We start from the raw sequence: 15,852 nt of genomic DNA on the forward strand, positions 1-15,852 counted from the left end.
AATAGTTCCTCTTCTGTTCTCCAGCATATTAATTTTTAATATCTATATGAAAATGTTCTGATCCAGCTCTTTCTTTGAAGCTAATACAGGCAAAGCATTTGAGTGGTGGGTGACATTTCATTTTATGGTTCTTAATTATGATTCAATCAAAACCAGAGGGTTTGGATTATGATTGTGTAGATTGGCTTTTATTTTTCCGAGAAATTTTTTTGCATTGCTATCTTATGAAAAGGCTAGCTTACCTCAGGTGATTTGCCAAGTGATTTCTTTTCTTATTTATCACAATTGTTTTTCCACTATTTAAATATTTATTGAGCATTAGTTATATGCACTGGGCTAAGCCAAAAAGTCCATTTTCTCCTACTTTATATCTGTGACTAAAAGACATAAAAACCCAAGCTTTGCTGCTCACCTGAAGCTGACATGTTAATCGGATGATGATTATCAGTCTTAGAGTAGTTGTTAAACCCTTGTTTTAAAAGTCACCCTTAATGAATCTGCCTTATTTTAGCAGCCTCTGCTCCATCTTGCCTGTCTATCAGGCAAACGATTTGTCTAGCCAAGGTATTTCACCTGCAGTGTGTTGACATTCTCTCCCATGTCACCGTTAGAAGTTTTAAAAATAGTTTTCCAAATATAATCTCATTATTTCCCCCATAGGAATCTCATTATTCACCCCCAAAAATGTAAGGCTTCATTTTCCATGAAAAAGTGTTCATGCCCTCCTCAGACAGCTTGGCCTTGCTGGCAGCTCCTGCAAAACCTGCAGGGCTTTCCTCTTGGGTTGTCCTTGTCTTGATTCTCCAGGAAATGAGAGGTGCCCCATTTTGTGCCCTTATGATCACCTGAAGTATCCCACAAAATATTTCTCTTCAGTCCTTGGTCAGTTACGCTGATCTCAATCTTAGAATTTTTTAAAGACTAAAATGACCTTATACTTTAAACATATAGTATGTGACTGCGGTTGTGGGTATAAACAAACCTACACATGTTGATAAAATCGTGTAAAACTAAACACAGGCTAGAATTAAACCCCTACGCCTATAAAGTTGTGGTTTGTTCAGCTGGAGGCATCGACATATTAAGCTGTTTTCACTGTTTGGCTCCATGTTTTTATGAAAATATCAATCTGAAATTTCACATTAGGCCAAGGAAATCTGGTTCTTTCTTATCCCTAGCTCCTCTCCCCCTGTGGCTGGGAATGGATTAGCCTTTGCTCAAGCTTTTGACACTGACTATGAGAATCGACCCTCTCCTGTCTCACGGTAGTGACGCCAGGGTGGAAACGTTTCATCAGAACCCTCCTAGCCTGGTGTCAGCATCTTCCACTCAGGGAAGAACATCCCAGTTCCCGTTTCATAACACACCGCTGCTATGTATTTTATCATTTCACAATTATCTTAATATTTGATTTCTGTGTACGTTCTAAGTTTTTTTTTTTTTTTTTTTTTTGGTGGTACTGGGGTTCCTGGAAGCCCTTCTACCTCGGGGCTACACTCCCAGACCTATTTTTACATTTTCATTTTGGAAACAGGGTCTCCTAAGCCAGTGCGCGGCTGGCTTCGAACCTGCGCGATCCTCCTGTCTCTGCCTCCCAAGCGAGGGGATTACAAGCGTTCGCCACCACGCCCGGCTTCGTTCTAAGTTTTAAACACTGTTAGAGTGAGCTTGCGCACTTCTAAAAGCATAAATACTCCATGTTTTATTGTAAAGATGATATTACTTAAGTCAATAATAAACAACTAATATTTTATGGGGCTTAGCTTCCAGGGCACTCCATACAGTTGCTATTTTTGTGTGTGTGATCTGGTTGTCACCAAACAATAGTTAGAAAAATTGAACTCAAGAAAGACATCTGAGGAGTCTAGAGCTTCTCAGCCGTCAGCTCGCCTGCCGTGGAACCAGCAGAATTATATTCTAGCCCAGGACTAATATTGTTTCTTTTATTAGAAGAAACAACCATTTCCTGCTTTTAAAAAGTCATCACTATTGAATTTGAAAGGAAATAGATCCATCCAAAACCACGGAAGGGCACTGCTCTCCATAGGCCATGAAACGCCAGAGTTCCTCACCAGATGGTTCCTTCAAGAAGTGGGAGGGAACCCTGCTCTAGGGGAGCCGCTTCTCACAGGAGAGAATGCGGCAGGAGTCTCTGAATTGACACTACTTAAGGAACCAAAACAAATGTTCTGGATTATGTATCAGTTAGGATAAAGACATCCCATTGGGAAGTATAAACTTCTCTTCAACACCAAAGCCTTGTTAAAAAAGAAAACTAAAATCAGCTAGTTGGAGGGACCGATCCGCACAGCAAAGGAAGTGACTGCAGGCTTCAGTCCTGCCTCTGTCCTCGCCGGATGTCCTCTTCAACAGCGTAAACTCTTTGGCCTCTCTCTATGGCAACGTGTCCTCATTTATAAAAGAAAGGTAATAATAATACTTGTCTCCAGTAGCAAATGACATGAGAATCTGAAGTGCTTAGCGCGAACGTCAAACGCTAGCGAACACCCAGGACTTACTGTGTAGAACCTGGTAGCCAGGACGAGTGAGCTGTTCATTGTTTTCTTTGGTTGTTTCAGTTCAAAGGCTTATTAAAAGGCAGAAGAGATTTCTCTCACTCTAATGAGAACATTTCTTGGTAAAATAGAATCTGATGCTTTTCATATTTCCAAGATCACAGATGTTCTTTCTTCTGATGAGTAAATACTGTGGAATGTTGTAGTGGCAATGCCTTCCAAGGATATGTGCTTCGGCAGTTGCTCACCATTCACAGCTTTAGTCTAGTCTTTCATTGCGTGGAATTTCATGCGTTAATAGTGCATGATAGGTTAATTGAAAATATTTAGTTTGTGGAATCGAGTTTTGCCAAATCCGTTCTTTTGTTAAGCATAAATACATATAAAATAGATGCTTCTCGCTGGAGAATGTGGAATTACAGCATGCTGTTTTCATTTTAGATCATAGCAGAACTTCAGACAACCATTTCCTCTCTGAAAGAGGAGAGCAGCCGGCAGCAGCTTGCTGCAGAAAGGCGGCTCCAGGATGTCATACAAAAGTTTGAAGATGAGAAGCAGCAGCTGATTAGAGATAATGACCGAGCAATCAAGGTAATCTGAAGACGCAGGAACCAGTGGTGCCCGCTGCTTTAGTGTAATTAAAAGGAGGCTGGAGCCCAGCCCGCGGGCCGACGAGCGCAGGTAGCTGGCCCGCACACAGCCTGCGGTGGCCCCGGCCGCTGGACTCTGGCTCGGCCGTAGCCAGTGGCTCAGGCTGCCTCCCCTCTAAGAGATTGCACACCAGCATAGAAGTCATTTTGGGGAAGCCCAGTCCATGCCCATTGAGCAAATATTTGAAAAATACCTTGTCCTTTCTCTTGAGAACCACTTTGGACTTGTCTCCTGAAATCAGAATGACCACTTGAGCCCAGTACTGCTGCCGAACACACTCAGGAGTCAACTTCCAGTTTGCTTGCCGGGCTCTGCCCACACCCTTTCACTGTGTGTTTGCAGAATGAGAACCCACTGGAAGCTTCGAACGCCAGCCATGGGAGGCGCTTTGACCCAGCGCAGGGTCCACTGTTGCTGCAGAGAACCAAGGTTGTTCCAACACCTAAACAGCAACAGAAAATTCCCCGGGCCTGATTCCTTAGGTGATGGGCGGTTAGCTCTCAAAGCAGTGTTTCTTAGGTTCATAGCGGTGGATATTGTTGTAAGTGTCTACGCCACGCTGTGTTTAATCTAGGAGGTTAAGCATCTGGAAACCTTTATAAATAAGGCTTAAAAGAGAACAAAAAAAAATCTATAAAGAATTCTCAGCAAAAGATTATTTTTAAGTCACTTGACTCTGCTCTAACAATACTTTACAGCACACAAAAAAGAAAAGTTTGGGTTGTATCGCTGCCCTCCTCTGCCTGACCTCTCCATCTCCTCTCGTAAGCGATCCGAGTAATCGAGGGCAGTGTTAGCGTTTGTGTAAGTTGCCTTTTTAATGTATATATACCTTTAAAGCCTGCATAATATTGAGCAAAATGAAAAGGCCAACGGACCCCAAGGCCATCACGGCCCGCCTCCCACGCCGCGACGGGATGGCGCGCTCCTCCATGGCTCTTCTACTCCTGTTGCCACCTGTGGGTGTTTCACCCCCACATGTTATGAGGGGGAAAGAGGTGTTTCTTTTTCACATTGTGGTGACCTCGAGTCTCTCTCAAACCTATTTTTCCCTTAGAGATGCATAGGTAGTGTCTGTTTTTATTTTTATTTATTTATTTATTTATTTACTTACTTATTTATTTATTGTGGGTCTGGGGATGGAACCCAGGGGCATTCAACCTCCGAGCTACACCCCCTGCCCTAGTTTTTATTCTTTATTTTGAAACCAGGTCTCACTGAGTTGCAGAGGGCCTCACTAAGTAGCTGAGGCTGGCCGCGAACTGCGATCCTCCAGGTCTCAGCCCATTGATCTGGTTTTTTTGTCATATGAGCTGAGTTGCGTAATTGCCATAAATTGTTCCAGTTATATAAAAGTTTCATTTTCAGTGAATTTCTTTTGCACTTCTGTCCAAATACCAAGTAGGTAATTTCCAAATTTTAAATAAATAATTTAATTCCACAGTAGAAACAGAAAGAGAGAAACAAATGAGATGACCCCTAATAACTTGGCCCTAGGATTGTTTTCTGGAAGATTAAAAAATATGTTGAAAGAATTAGGATTAGTATAATCAGCACAATTTTCCTTATTTATCCTTACAGTTTTAATTCATTTACCTGTTAAAGGGAAAGATCATTTTTATCCTAATTTCAAATAAAGCCCCAAAACACAAGGACCGAGTTTTCAAAGTTACAGCTTATATGTACATAGCAAATATAAGAAACATATGTTCCACATATCACCTGAAAATAAAGAATTAAACTAAAATAAAGTTAGGATATAGTTCAGTTTGGTCTCATTCAAATTAGGTATACACTGCCGGGTGTGGTGGCGCACGCTTGTAATCCCCACACTTGGGAGACAGAGACAGGAGGATCGCGTAGGTTTGAAGCCGGCTGCGCTGGCTTAAGAGACCCTGTTTCCAAATAAAAATATATTAAAAAAAATAGGTCTGGGAGTGTAGCCTGGAGGTAGAAGGGCTTCCAGGAATCCCAGTATCATCAAATTAGGTATACACTGAATGACTTTTTTTAACTAACCTACGTTGAAATCGTTAAGATAATTTATTAGCATCCATTGCCTTGGTTCCTTTTCCCCAGGCTATATCACAAAAATAATAGAACAGCAGTTAATATTTATTCAGCTTGTATGTGTGCAACTCTCCACCGTACATTTTCATTCATCTAGAATGTCCCATTACCTAATTTAAGCCTTAAAATAATATTTTGTCTTTATTTTGAACTTCTTTAATTTCTATAACTATTGGAAATTAGGTAAAACTACAAAATTAGAAAAACCCCTGAAATCTGTATACAAAACATAAATCACCTCTAATTTCAAACTCTCATTAGTGTACCACTCAATCTTTAAAAAAAAAAAAAAGGGAAAGAGGGGGAAAAAAGTAAATCCAATGATAGTCTATATACCATTCTTTTAAAAAGGAATTTTCCTTTCCTTTTAACCCTGCAGGCACTACAGCCCCCAGCTTCAGAACACATGATGTCAATGTCTTGGTCATGGACGTTTTCAAGGTGGATTTGCTATTTCACTCCTGTAGCTTCTACTGTGAAAACAACCCATGCTCTCCTCAGGGGTTTGGTCCTTCTGGGGCTGTGCATCCTTCCTGCAGGCTTCCAGAAGCCTCTGCTCTGGCTCACTCTCTCCTTCCTCATCCAAAGCCTCTCTGTTGCATGGGCTTTAGGATCTAGCATTGAAGCCGTACCTTTGGGCTTATGATCCTAGCTTGGTGGACTCGGCTGAGCATCACCACCTAACGACTGATGGCAAATACAGAGTTGGGGATGTTCGCAGGTGTTGTTGGACGTCTCTGTCTTGGCACCACACCGGGAGCTCCCCTCCACTGGCCTGGCAGCCCCAGCTCACCATGGCCACCCTCCTGCCCACCATTTCCCCAACCTCAGCCTCCCTCGCCAAGTGGAATCTTTATGAGGAAACTATTTCCATCATCCCAAGCTTCTAAATGAGGGAACTGAGGCTCTGTGTTTAAAGAACCAGCCCCAACCACACTGCCTTCCAACCACTCTGTCTGTCTTCCATGAGAGCCTGTCCTGTAAGTATTATACCAAAACTTAGGACACTACATCTGTCCCCGAAAATGAGTCATATGACTAAGTGCCCAGGTCAGCCTGGAAATCCACACAACACTCTTCTGTCTGCTTGGATGAGACAGCATTCAAATATATATATATATATATTGGGCCGGGCGTGGTGGCGCACACTTGTAATCCCCGCACTTGGGAGGCAGAGACAGGAGGGTCACGCAGGTTCAAAGCCAGCTGCGCATGCTGGCTTAGGAGACCCTATTTCCAAATAAAAATGTAAAAATATGTCTGGGAATGTAGCTCGGAGGTAGAAGGGCTTCCAGGAACCCCAGTACAACCAAAAAAAAAAAATTGGTGCATTGTAGTCATACATCTTAATGGGGTACAAGATAGAGGCATGCATGCACACACCACCCATTCAGCCCTTCCCCAAGTCCCACCCCATTCCCTCCCCCTCCCTCCTTCTCATGTTTGGCTTAGTGACTGACGTTGATGTGTTTGTGAATGTACATCCCTCTTCCCCTCCCGTCCCCCCTGGTTTGGCCTCCTTACTTGCTCATCTATGGTTTCTCCTCCTCCGTCTAGAATTTCTCCTAGGACTCTGAGTGTTTTATAGACCTAGGTTAGATACATGGATAGCTGCAGATACTCAACAGAGGCACAGGCACCATCAGGCTTGATGTTCTGAACTCAGATGTCTTTGCTGCTGCCGCTGCTGCTGCTGCTGCTGCTGTCAACAGTGCGCACGCTCATTGTGACCCGTCCTCCGCTGGCTTCACGCTGAGGCTAAGGGAGCTCCCCCGGGCAGGCGGGCAGGAGCGGAGGAGGAGAGCCAGCCAGCTCTCACTCCATCAGGGCTGGTGTTTCCATGGATAGTATAATAATGCTTCAGAGAACACTCGAAGTGTAAAGCAGCCTACTAAACCCCACTGAAATGGCACCAAGTCACACAGGGTAACTTGATAAAACATTTTTGGGGAATAACTTGGCAATACCTATCATCATAAAATTGCCTAAGAGACATGTCTGACCTTTGACCTGGTGCCAGAACGTGTCTTAAGCTGAGGATTCCAGAGGTGCACCAAGCGCCAGTCAATCAAGAAGGTGCTTGTCCTGGTGTCCACGCAGCAATGTGACTTATTCAGTAAATTACTGAGCTGCTGCGGCAGGCCAGGCACCTGCCACACTGCATGCTCTATCCCCTTTCCATAGCTCCCACCGTAGCAAATAAACTGAAGACTGCCCTGCTGAGGATCAGGCTGGAGAAGGATGTTTAAGCAAGTGAAAAGGTTCACATGATATTTCTTCATGAAAATGCAGGTTACAAAACAGGTACATATGAGTTCATTTTTTTCATTTTGTGTGTGTATGTATGTGTGTGCGTGCGCGCATGTGCACATGTGCCCGCATGCACAGAACTGGGGATTGAACCCATAAGTGCTAGTCCTTTTTATTTTTTATTTTAAGAAGGCTCTCCATAAATCATATGAGCTCGTTTGTTTTTGCAAATAATAATATAAATCAAGAGAAAAATAATTCAATTAATGTCAACATTTTACTAGTAGATATCATGGATTTGTATTGATTTTTCTTTATGTTTATTTAAATTATAACCTCACTTTTGCAATAAGAAGCAATAAAATCTTCTTGACCACTTACTATTTTAGTTCACTTCTACATTTAAAGTCAAGCTGAGCCGGGCACAGGGGTTCATGCTTGTAATCCCAGTACTTGGGATGCTGAGTCAGGAGGATCACAGGTTCACAGCAACTACTTAGTGAAGCCCTGTTTCAAAATAAATTATAAAAATGGCTCGAGGTAGCTGGGCATGGTGGCACACAGTTGTAATGCCAGTACTTGGAAGTACTTGGGAGACTGAGACAGGAGGGCCGTAGGTTTGCAGCCAGCCTCAGCTATGTAGTGAGGCCCTCTGCAACTTAGTGAGACCCTGTCTTAAAGAATGAAAAATAGGACTGAGGGTGGATCTTGGAAGAAGAAATGCTCCTGGGTCCAATTCCCAATACCAAAAAAAAAAAAAAAAAAAAATCAAGCTTATGAAAATAATTATCTCTGCTGCATACCAGAATACTCCAGAACTTGGTAGCTTAGAACAACAGCTAAGGCACCTGCGCATCATTCTTAGGATCAGGAATATGGGCAGATGGCAGCCGAGTGGTTCTTCTGCGGCGTTCTCTTTCTCCCAGACCCTGCAGAGTACCTTTAAGAGGGAACTTGACCCAGCTGGAATGTCTGAGATGCTTCCAGGCCCTCCCCATGCGGCCTCTGTCTCTAACAGAACAGTCAGACATCTCCCTCAGCGGCTGGCTGGCCTGACAGAAGCAGCGTTAGTCAAGGATAAAGTGGATCCGCACTGTGAGGCCCGCCGGGGAAGAGTCACAGTGTCACCTGGTCATGCCGGGTCCCAGGGCCAGTCCAGAACCAAGTGGTAGGTAAATAGATGACACCGCTCAGTGGGGGGGGACAGCGAGGTCTTGAGGCCATCTTAGACTACACAGGAGGTTATGCTAAAGGTCCAGTGTCCCTCTCCCATCCATTCCTCAACCATACCGAATGATGCACAAAAAATATTTTTTCAACAACCCCAAGTCCACATTGCTAACTTCACAACAATTTACATCCTTCTTTTTTTTTTTTTTTCTCTTTTTGGTAAAAATAGCAAATGGCATGTGCTCATGACAATTCAAAATGCAGGGGGAAAAAAATAAAAGGTTTTTAAGTCACTCCAAACCCCACTCCCCAGAGATAGCCATTGCAGAATTAAGGTAAACGTCATTTCAGACAGCCTGTTATGTATAAGGAAACAAAGGAAAGGAAAGCCAAACAGACTTCTAAAATGAACATTACTCCAGATTCTATTTGGGGGGTTCTCTTAGAAAAATATGTAATTTTATCTTAATTCAACAGATTAGAGAAACTAGCCTAAAATGAACATTGGAACAGAATTTATTGATTTGGGGCTGAAAAATTGAGTTAGGGGCTGAAAGTTTTTAGATACATAAAAGAATACAAATTTGTTACTGCATCTGTCTTTCATCCAGAGCCACCCCACCCCATGGTGTGGTGGTTATCGACACTCTGGGAACTTATGCCCTTGTGTATCCAGTCACAGAGATTTTAATTTGATTTGGTTCCTAATTGGTTAGATGCTACTAAATAGTTCTCTCTACCCTGTAGCTTTTCACACTTAAGTAATCCCAGTACTCCAAGGGCTGACACAGGAGGATTATGGGTTCGAGGCCAGCACATGGTAGCTTAGCATGCAGTAACCATTTCCAAATGAAAAGAAAATAGGGCTGGGGGTGTAGGTCAGCGGTAGGAATACCCCCTCCCAGGTTCATCCATATTCTCTCTCTCTCAAGTCGGGCGTGGTGGCGCACACTTGTTATCCCAGCATTCGGGAGGCTGAGACCATCAGCTACTTAGACCCTTTGCAACTTAGTGATACCCTGTTTCAAAATAAAGAATAAAAAAATAGGGCATGGGGTGTAGCTCGGAGGTCAAATGTCTCTGGGTTCCATCCCCAGACCCACAAAAAAAATGAATAAATAAATAAATAAATAAAAATTTAAAAAAAAATATATATATATAGTCATTCTCTCTCTCTCTCTCTCTCTCTCTCTCTCTCTCTTTCTCTCACACACTCACACACACACACACACACACACACACCTGCAGATTAATCATGATGCTTGAATGACATGTTAGATAGACCCAGTATTCTTGCTCACATTCTTTCCCATTTGTAAACATCATGCATCCAGAATTAGCATATTTAATATTGCTGTGAAGAAGGCTGGAAGAGACCAGGCGTTCCCCCGTATACGTGATGCGCTTTTTTGAGGGTTCCTAAAGAGCCCTTTATCTTGTAGGTTTGACAGATGAGCCAGCGTAGATTCAGTAATCAACCAGAATGCAGCTCACTGCTCAGCATTACGCACCAAATACTTCTTGTGCATAGTAATTCTCTTCTCTGTGGACACGAAACTGATTTGTAGTGTTTGTGCATGTTCTGTAAGCCGAGGGCAGGGGATGGAAGAGCTGGAGTAGAGGCCGGCATGCAGACGTTTGGTTGTGTTTCAGGGTTCACACTACCCACCTGGAGAAGGGCATCTTCTAGCCCTTCAAGTTTTAAATTATCCAAATATATATTTTTAAACCCATGAAATCCTGAAGCCTTCACTTTCCAGATATTTATCTGTTGTGTTTTTTTTTTTAACCACATCTTTCTAAGAGCAAAAGCTGAGGCTATCCACCCAGTTCTCTTCTCTCTAGATTTGATGATGTTCACGAGAATTCTCAGAATTGTATTGACTCCTAACAAAAGATGACACTGGGGGATCATGGCAGATTTGAAGTTGAGCTGCTGCAGCTCTCCAGTGTGTTCCAGATTTGGACTTCTTTCCTCGACCACAGGTGTTTGGTGGTGTTTTGTATTATGATGGTATTACTATCCTTTACCTTTCTTTTTTTCTTTTTCATTTTCCCTCTCTCTCTCTCTCTCTCTCTCTCTCTCTCTCTGTGTGTGTGTGTGTGTGTGTGTTACTGTGGGCTAAACCTAGAGGCATTCTACCTATGAGCTATATCCCCCAGTTCTTTTTATTTTTTGCTTTGAAACAGGCTCTCACTAGGTTTCTGAGAGTCTTGCTACATTGCTGAGGCTGTCCAGGCATGCACCACCAAGCCAGGTTTACCCTGTACCTTCTGTCAGTGTGTTGTTGCTAGTTTTTATTGTCTATGTTTGTTTATTTATTTATTTGTTTATTTATTTGTGTTGGGGATTGAACCTAGGGCTTTGCCCATGCTAAGCACATGCTCTATCACAGAGCTAAACCCTCAGCTTCTAGTTTTTACTCCTATTTGCTCCTTCTGTTTGGATATCAGGAGAGGGAAACTCAATCTACTACCTGATTTTAGGAGCCTGCTTGACTTCTTCATAGCATTTAACAAGGAACTTGTACTGGTCAGCATTGGCCAGTTTAGTGCTATATAACAACAACCTCCAAAACTCAGATCATTTTAATAGCAAACATTTATTTTTCAAGCAGCATTTCTCTGGGTGACGAGTGTGGCTGGATTGGTCCGGGCATCGCCTGGGTTTGACTCCAGGCTTTTGATTCCATAGGGACAGCTCTACTTGTCGTACAGCTTCTGAACACTGAGCTGCCTGGGGTGTCCTCTTCCTGTTGCAGAGGTGCAGGAAGATGAGTGGGAAGCCTCCGCGTCCTCAGCCTCTCGCTCCCTACCTTAGCGGAGCAGGGAAAGTATATTCCCACTCTACTCGCAGATTTTGAACATCTGTGAACAGTGACTTAATCTACACAAAACCCATCTCTGAACACTCCCTTAGTACCACTTTCCTGGATCGTTCATTCTCTCTCCCTTTCTCTCTCTCTCTCTCTCTCTCTCTCTCTCTCTCTCTCTCCCCACATTTAGATGCTGGCATCGCTGGGGACATGTTGTATACACTGCTTTAGGACAGTTTCCTCCCTTTGTGTAAACTGCCACACAGTTTTGAGTTTTTATTTTTATTTTTATTTTTTGGTGGTGGTACCGGGGGTGGAACCCAGGGGCTCTTCTACCTCTGGGCATTACTCCCAGACCTATTTTATACTTTATTTAGAAACAGGGTCACTGAGTTGCTGAGAGCCTCACTAAGTAGCCGAGGCTGGCTTTGAACCCGTGCGATCCTCCTGTCTCAGCCTCCCAAGCGCGGGGATTACAAGCGTGCGCCACCGCGCCCGGCTGAATGGGGTTTGAATACCTTTTTCTTGAGCTCTCAACCCTCATTTCTCACTACTGCTGAATATTTTCTCCCAGACGGCCGGTCGCCAGTTCAAACTCAGCCTCTGTAAACTGAACATATCCTCCTCTTGCTCTTCCCCTGACCCCAAGCTACTCTTCTTTGTGTATTGGTTATTTGGGCTAAAGTACCATCCTCGTCCACCCAGTCGCTCAAGGCGGGTTTCTGGAAGTCCTCTTGAAGGCTCCTCCCTTCCTGTCCCTCTCATTGTCTAGCCTGTGGGCAGCATCTGAGACTCTCCAGACCCCCGGCCCCCTCCCCAGCCACAGCTCCCACTGTCTTAATCAGAACCCCATCGCCTTTGATCCTGTCTCCTGTGATCTCTCCTATCTAGAATCACTGTCAATCGCAGGCCTTCTCAGATCTGTCCCTCATACCATTGATAAGGTGACCTCTCCAAAACACAACACGTAGCATGTCATTTGGAACTTACCGAGGCCTGCAGGATGAAGCCAGGACTCGCTCCATTATCTGAAAGCAGTCCTCAGGATGTTGTCCTCAGACTCCTGCAGATCCCTGAGACCTTTTCAGGGACTCTACAAGGTCAAACCTATTTTCATAGTAAAAGGAGACATCATTTGCCTTTCTGTGTTAATGGGTTAGACCTGCTGGTCACCTGAAGTCGTACTGGTCATCATTATTTTTCTTACCACCGCATACTTACGGTTAAAAAAGGAAACAGAGAAACAATAAAATGTATTAATTTCATTGAACCTCAGCTCTTGAGGACACATTACTTTTAATATTAATACAAGTATTTCTGCCGAATCCAGAAGTAGGACCGGTGTCTGAAGGAGAAACAGTTCAGTGTCTGAGTGTGGGCTGAACTCTAGCTGCTCCAAAAGAAAAATTGACAACCTGTGCTTATTCACGTCCCAGCATCTGGCAGACACTTTCTCACAAAGAATGAAGTGAGCCTGACACTTCAAGGGTAACGACTGACTGTATTGTTGCAAATGATAAGACTTGTGCTTTCAAGCAAAAATTAGAATGTGGAAAACTAGTTCCACCACTGTGAGCTTGACAGCTTCCCAACGTTTAAAGGCTTTCCCGATTAAATCAGCGGTGCTAGAAGCGAGATGAATTGGAAGAAAGGGGCAGGAAGAGACGAAGTGCGTCAGTGGGACTTGGAAGATTTACAGGACTCATTGAACCATGTTTTCCAGATGACCAATACCTGATGTTACAAAACCAGGCATGACTGATAGGTCCATGCAAAGTACAAAAGCGACCAAGGGCTTTTAGTGTAAACATATGAAAAGTTCCCTGGAGGAACAGCAGATCGCACGTTGCGACAAACTTTTAAGCTACCACTTGTCAAGTTTGGGTGTAGTAACAAAGCATCCCCCAGTCATCTGAAAAGGTAACAAAATTATCCGCCCTTTTCTAACTAATTCTCTTGGTGAGACTAGATCTTCTTCCGTTACTTCGATCAAACCTGCATTTTGAGCTGGGCGTGGTAGCACACACTTATAATCCCGGTACGTGGGAGGATGAGACAGGAAGATTGTAGATTCGAATCCAGCCTCGGCAACTTAGATCCTGTTTTCACATAAAAAATAAAATAGGTCCAGGGGCTGTATCTTGGAGATAGAAGGCCCCTTGTCTCCAACCCCAGTACCACAAAAAATAAAAATTAAAAAAAAAAAAACCAGCATTTTGCGAGACTGACTGGATCCAGATATAAGAATCTAGCAGCCTTCTTTTGAGCCAGATATTGAAAAGTTTTGCAGAAATATAAAACACGGCCACTTGGATTTTTTTTTTTTTTTTGCTTTTGAAAATAAATAGTCATTGTTATTAAAGATATATTTATGGTCATTCATAATAAATTTATAATTGCTATTTTTAATTATTTGGGCGGCAGTACTGGGGATGGAACCCAGGGGCATTTTACCTCTAAACCATACCCCCGGCCCTATTTTTTTTTTTTTTAATTTTGAAACAGGGTCTCAGTTGCATAGGGCCCCACTAAGTAACTGAGGCTGGCCACAAACCGTGATCCTCCTGTCTCAGCCTCCCAAATGCTGAGATTACAAGCATGTGCCACTACACCCGGCCCTATAATTACTATTTTAAATGAATTAAATGTGTCAGTATTTCTTAGTTTAAATTTCTAATGTGATACCTACCAACAGATATAACTCATATCTCTGGGGTTGTGTATTATTAAGAGGACCCTAAAAACAAAATTTTTAAGAATCCCCTGCCTGGCCCACCCCCTCTCCGCCTCATCAGCCCCAGTCTTCTCTGGAATCCTGGGCCTCTAAATGTCCATGAGCTCTGTGTAGAAGACCTTTCCCCCTCAGACTTACATGTCATCTTTTCTGTGAAGTTTTTGCTTCATTATAATATCGATCCACAGTTCCCTCATCTAAGTCCTTGAGGTTGGATGTGTTTTACTCATCTGAATCTACAGATTTTAGAAGGTGATGTAGGGCTGTGCTCTCTCCCCAATGGGGCTGAGGCAACACACCGTCTCAGACACGTCAGCGAACATCTAAATGTACAAACATCCCCAATAAACGGGACAAATCGAGATTACAAGCATCCTCACGACAGCACACTGGCTTCGTTGCCAAATAAGCGAACCACAACCTTTTGAGAAGAATGTATGGTTTTCAGAAGATTTCGGGCTTCCCACAATGCAAATAGGGCACGGTGGGCCTGCATTTCCATTCATCTTTTTCTCACCAGCTGGACCCTACGTCTCTCGAGAGGGAGCATTGGCTGCTAAGTGCTAGAGACGTGCTCCGCGATGGATTCCTTACCTCCGAACCGAGGCTCTGGGAACTACGAATGCCACTTCAGCTCCTGTCGTTTTATTTATGGCAGTGGGTTTATGTTTTGTGATGAGATAGCAGATAAAAGAAAAGAGCTCAAACTCCTGAGGTAACACTTACACTAGGCAAAATCAAGTAGATTTCCCCACACCTTGTGGAGACGCCCTGAGATCATCATTTCTACCCTCCGGGGGGAAATGGCCACAGAAGACTCGGCCACGGCACAGTTTTCTGCGTGTGTGTCGGCACTATCCACCGCGCTCACAATTCATTTGGGGAAATGTGAGCAGCAGTTCCATAGAGAGACTGAGGAACATTCTTCTGCCTCGGCGTACCACCAGGACTAAGTCCTTCCTTTGAAGCCAGCGTACTGAAAGTTTCTCACTGTGAGGCCAGATGTCCAAGCAGAGATCTCATATCAAGGCGAAATGTTGTAAAATTTTTGCTCGCAGGCATAGCAAAGAGATTTTAAAGCACCGATGCTTCTCTCCCCTTGGCCACTGACCGGAGTTCACGAGAAAAGGTCACCTGCCAGTAGGACATCGAAAAATCTAGCCTGTAACCAGAAGGGCTTGGGGTGGGGGGGAATATTTTATACGATCGGCCAATGTTCACTGTGCTAAAAAGCTTCCAGGAATCAATTTCCCAAGGAATAAAATGACAAACCTCATTGTGGGGTTTTGTAGCATGGAGACACAGAAAGAAACCCCAATGCCTCTCATCAAATGGCTTTGCTTGGACCTGTTCATTATTTAATTCTCGTGTCCCCTGCATGTGCGTCCTGAGGGCACAGAAGAAAGTGGCATTTTCTTTGTGCCCTCCTGAATTAGAATTAATAATGCTAAGAATAGAAACGTATTTCCCATCCCACCCACGAAGGCTTGCCTGCTCACTCAGAAAAGGAGACAGAGCTCTTCAGTCTTTGCAGCAGACAGTGGAAGTGCCATTTTCCAGGAAGAATGTTCTGGAAGATAAGTTCGGATACGGTGCGGCAGTGAATGATGACCTTGCTTCCCAGAGCAAGGAGAAGCGATACTAA

The 15,852-nt window shown here is 43.6% G+C and overlaps 1 protein-coding gene across 1 annotated transcript in view; it reads left to right on the forward strand.

Annotated features, from left to right (window-relative positions):
- Positions 1-15,852, forward strand: part of CEP112 (centrosomal protein 112) — a gene marked incomplete at both ends in the record, with an annotated part of 477,771 nt that overhangs the window by 367,108 nt on the left and 94,811 nt on the right. Inside the window, one exon of the mRNA XM_080714112.1 lies at positions 2,958-3,107. Within this exon, the coding sequence (XP_080570238.1) occupies positions 2,958-3,107 (150 nt within the window). The remainder of the gene's footprint in view (positions 1-2,957; positions 3,108-15,852) is intronic.

The sequence above is a fragment of the Muscardinus avellanarius genome (assembly GCF_963383645.1).
Source record: "Muscardinus avellanarius genome assembly, chromosome: 16".
NCBI lineage: Eukaryota > Metazoa > Chordata > Mammalia > Rodentia > Gliridae > Muscardinus > Muscardinus avellanarius.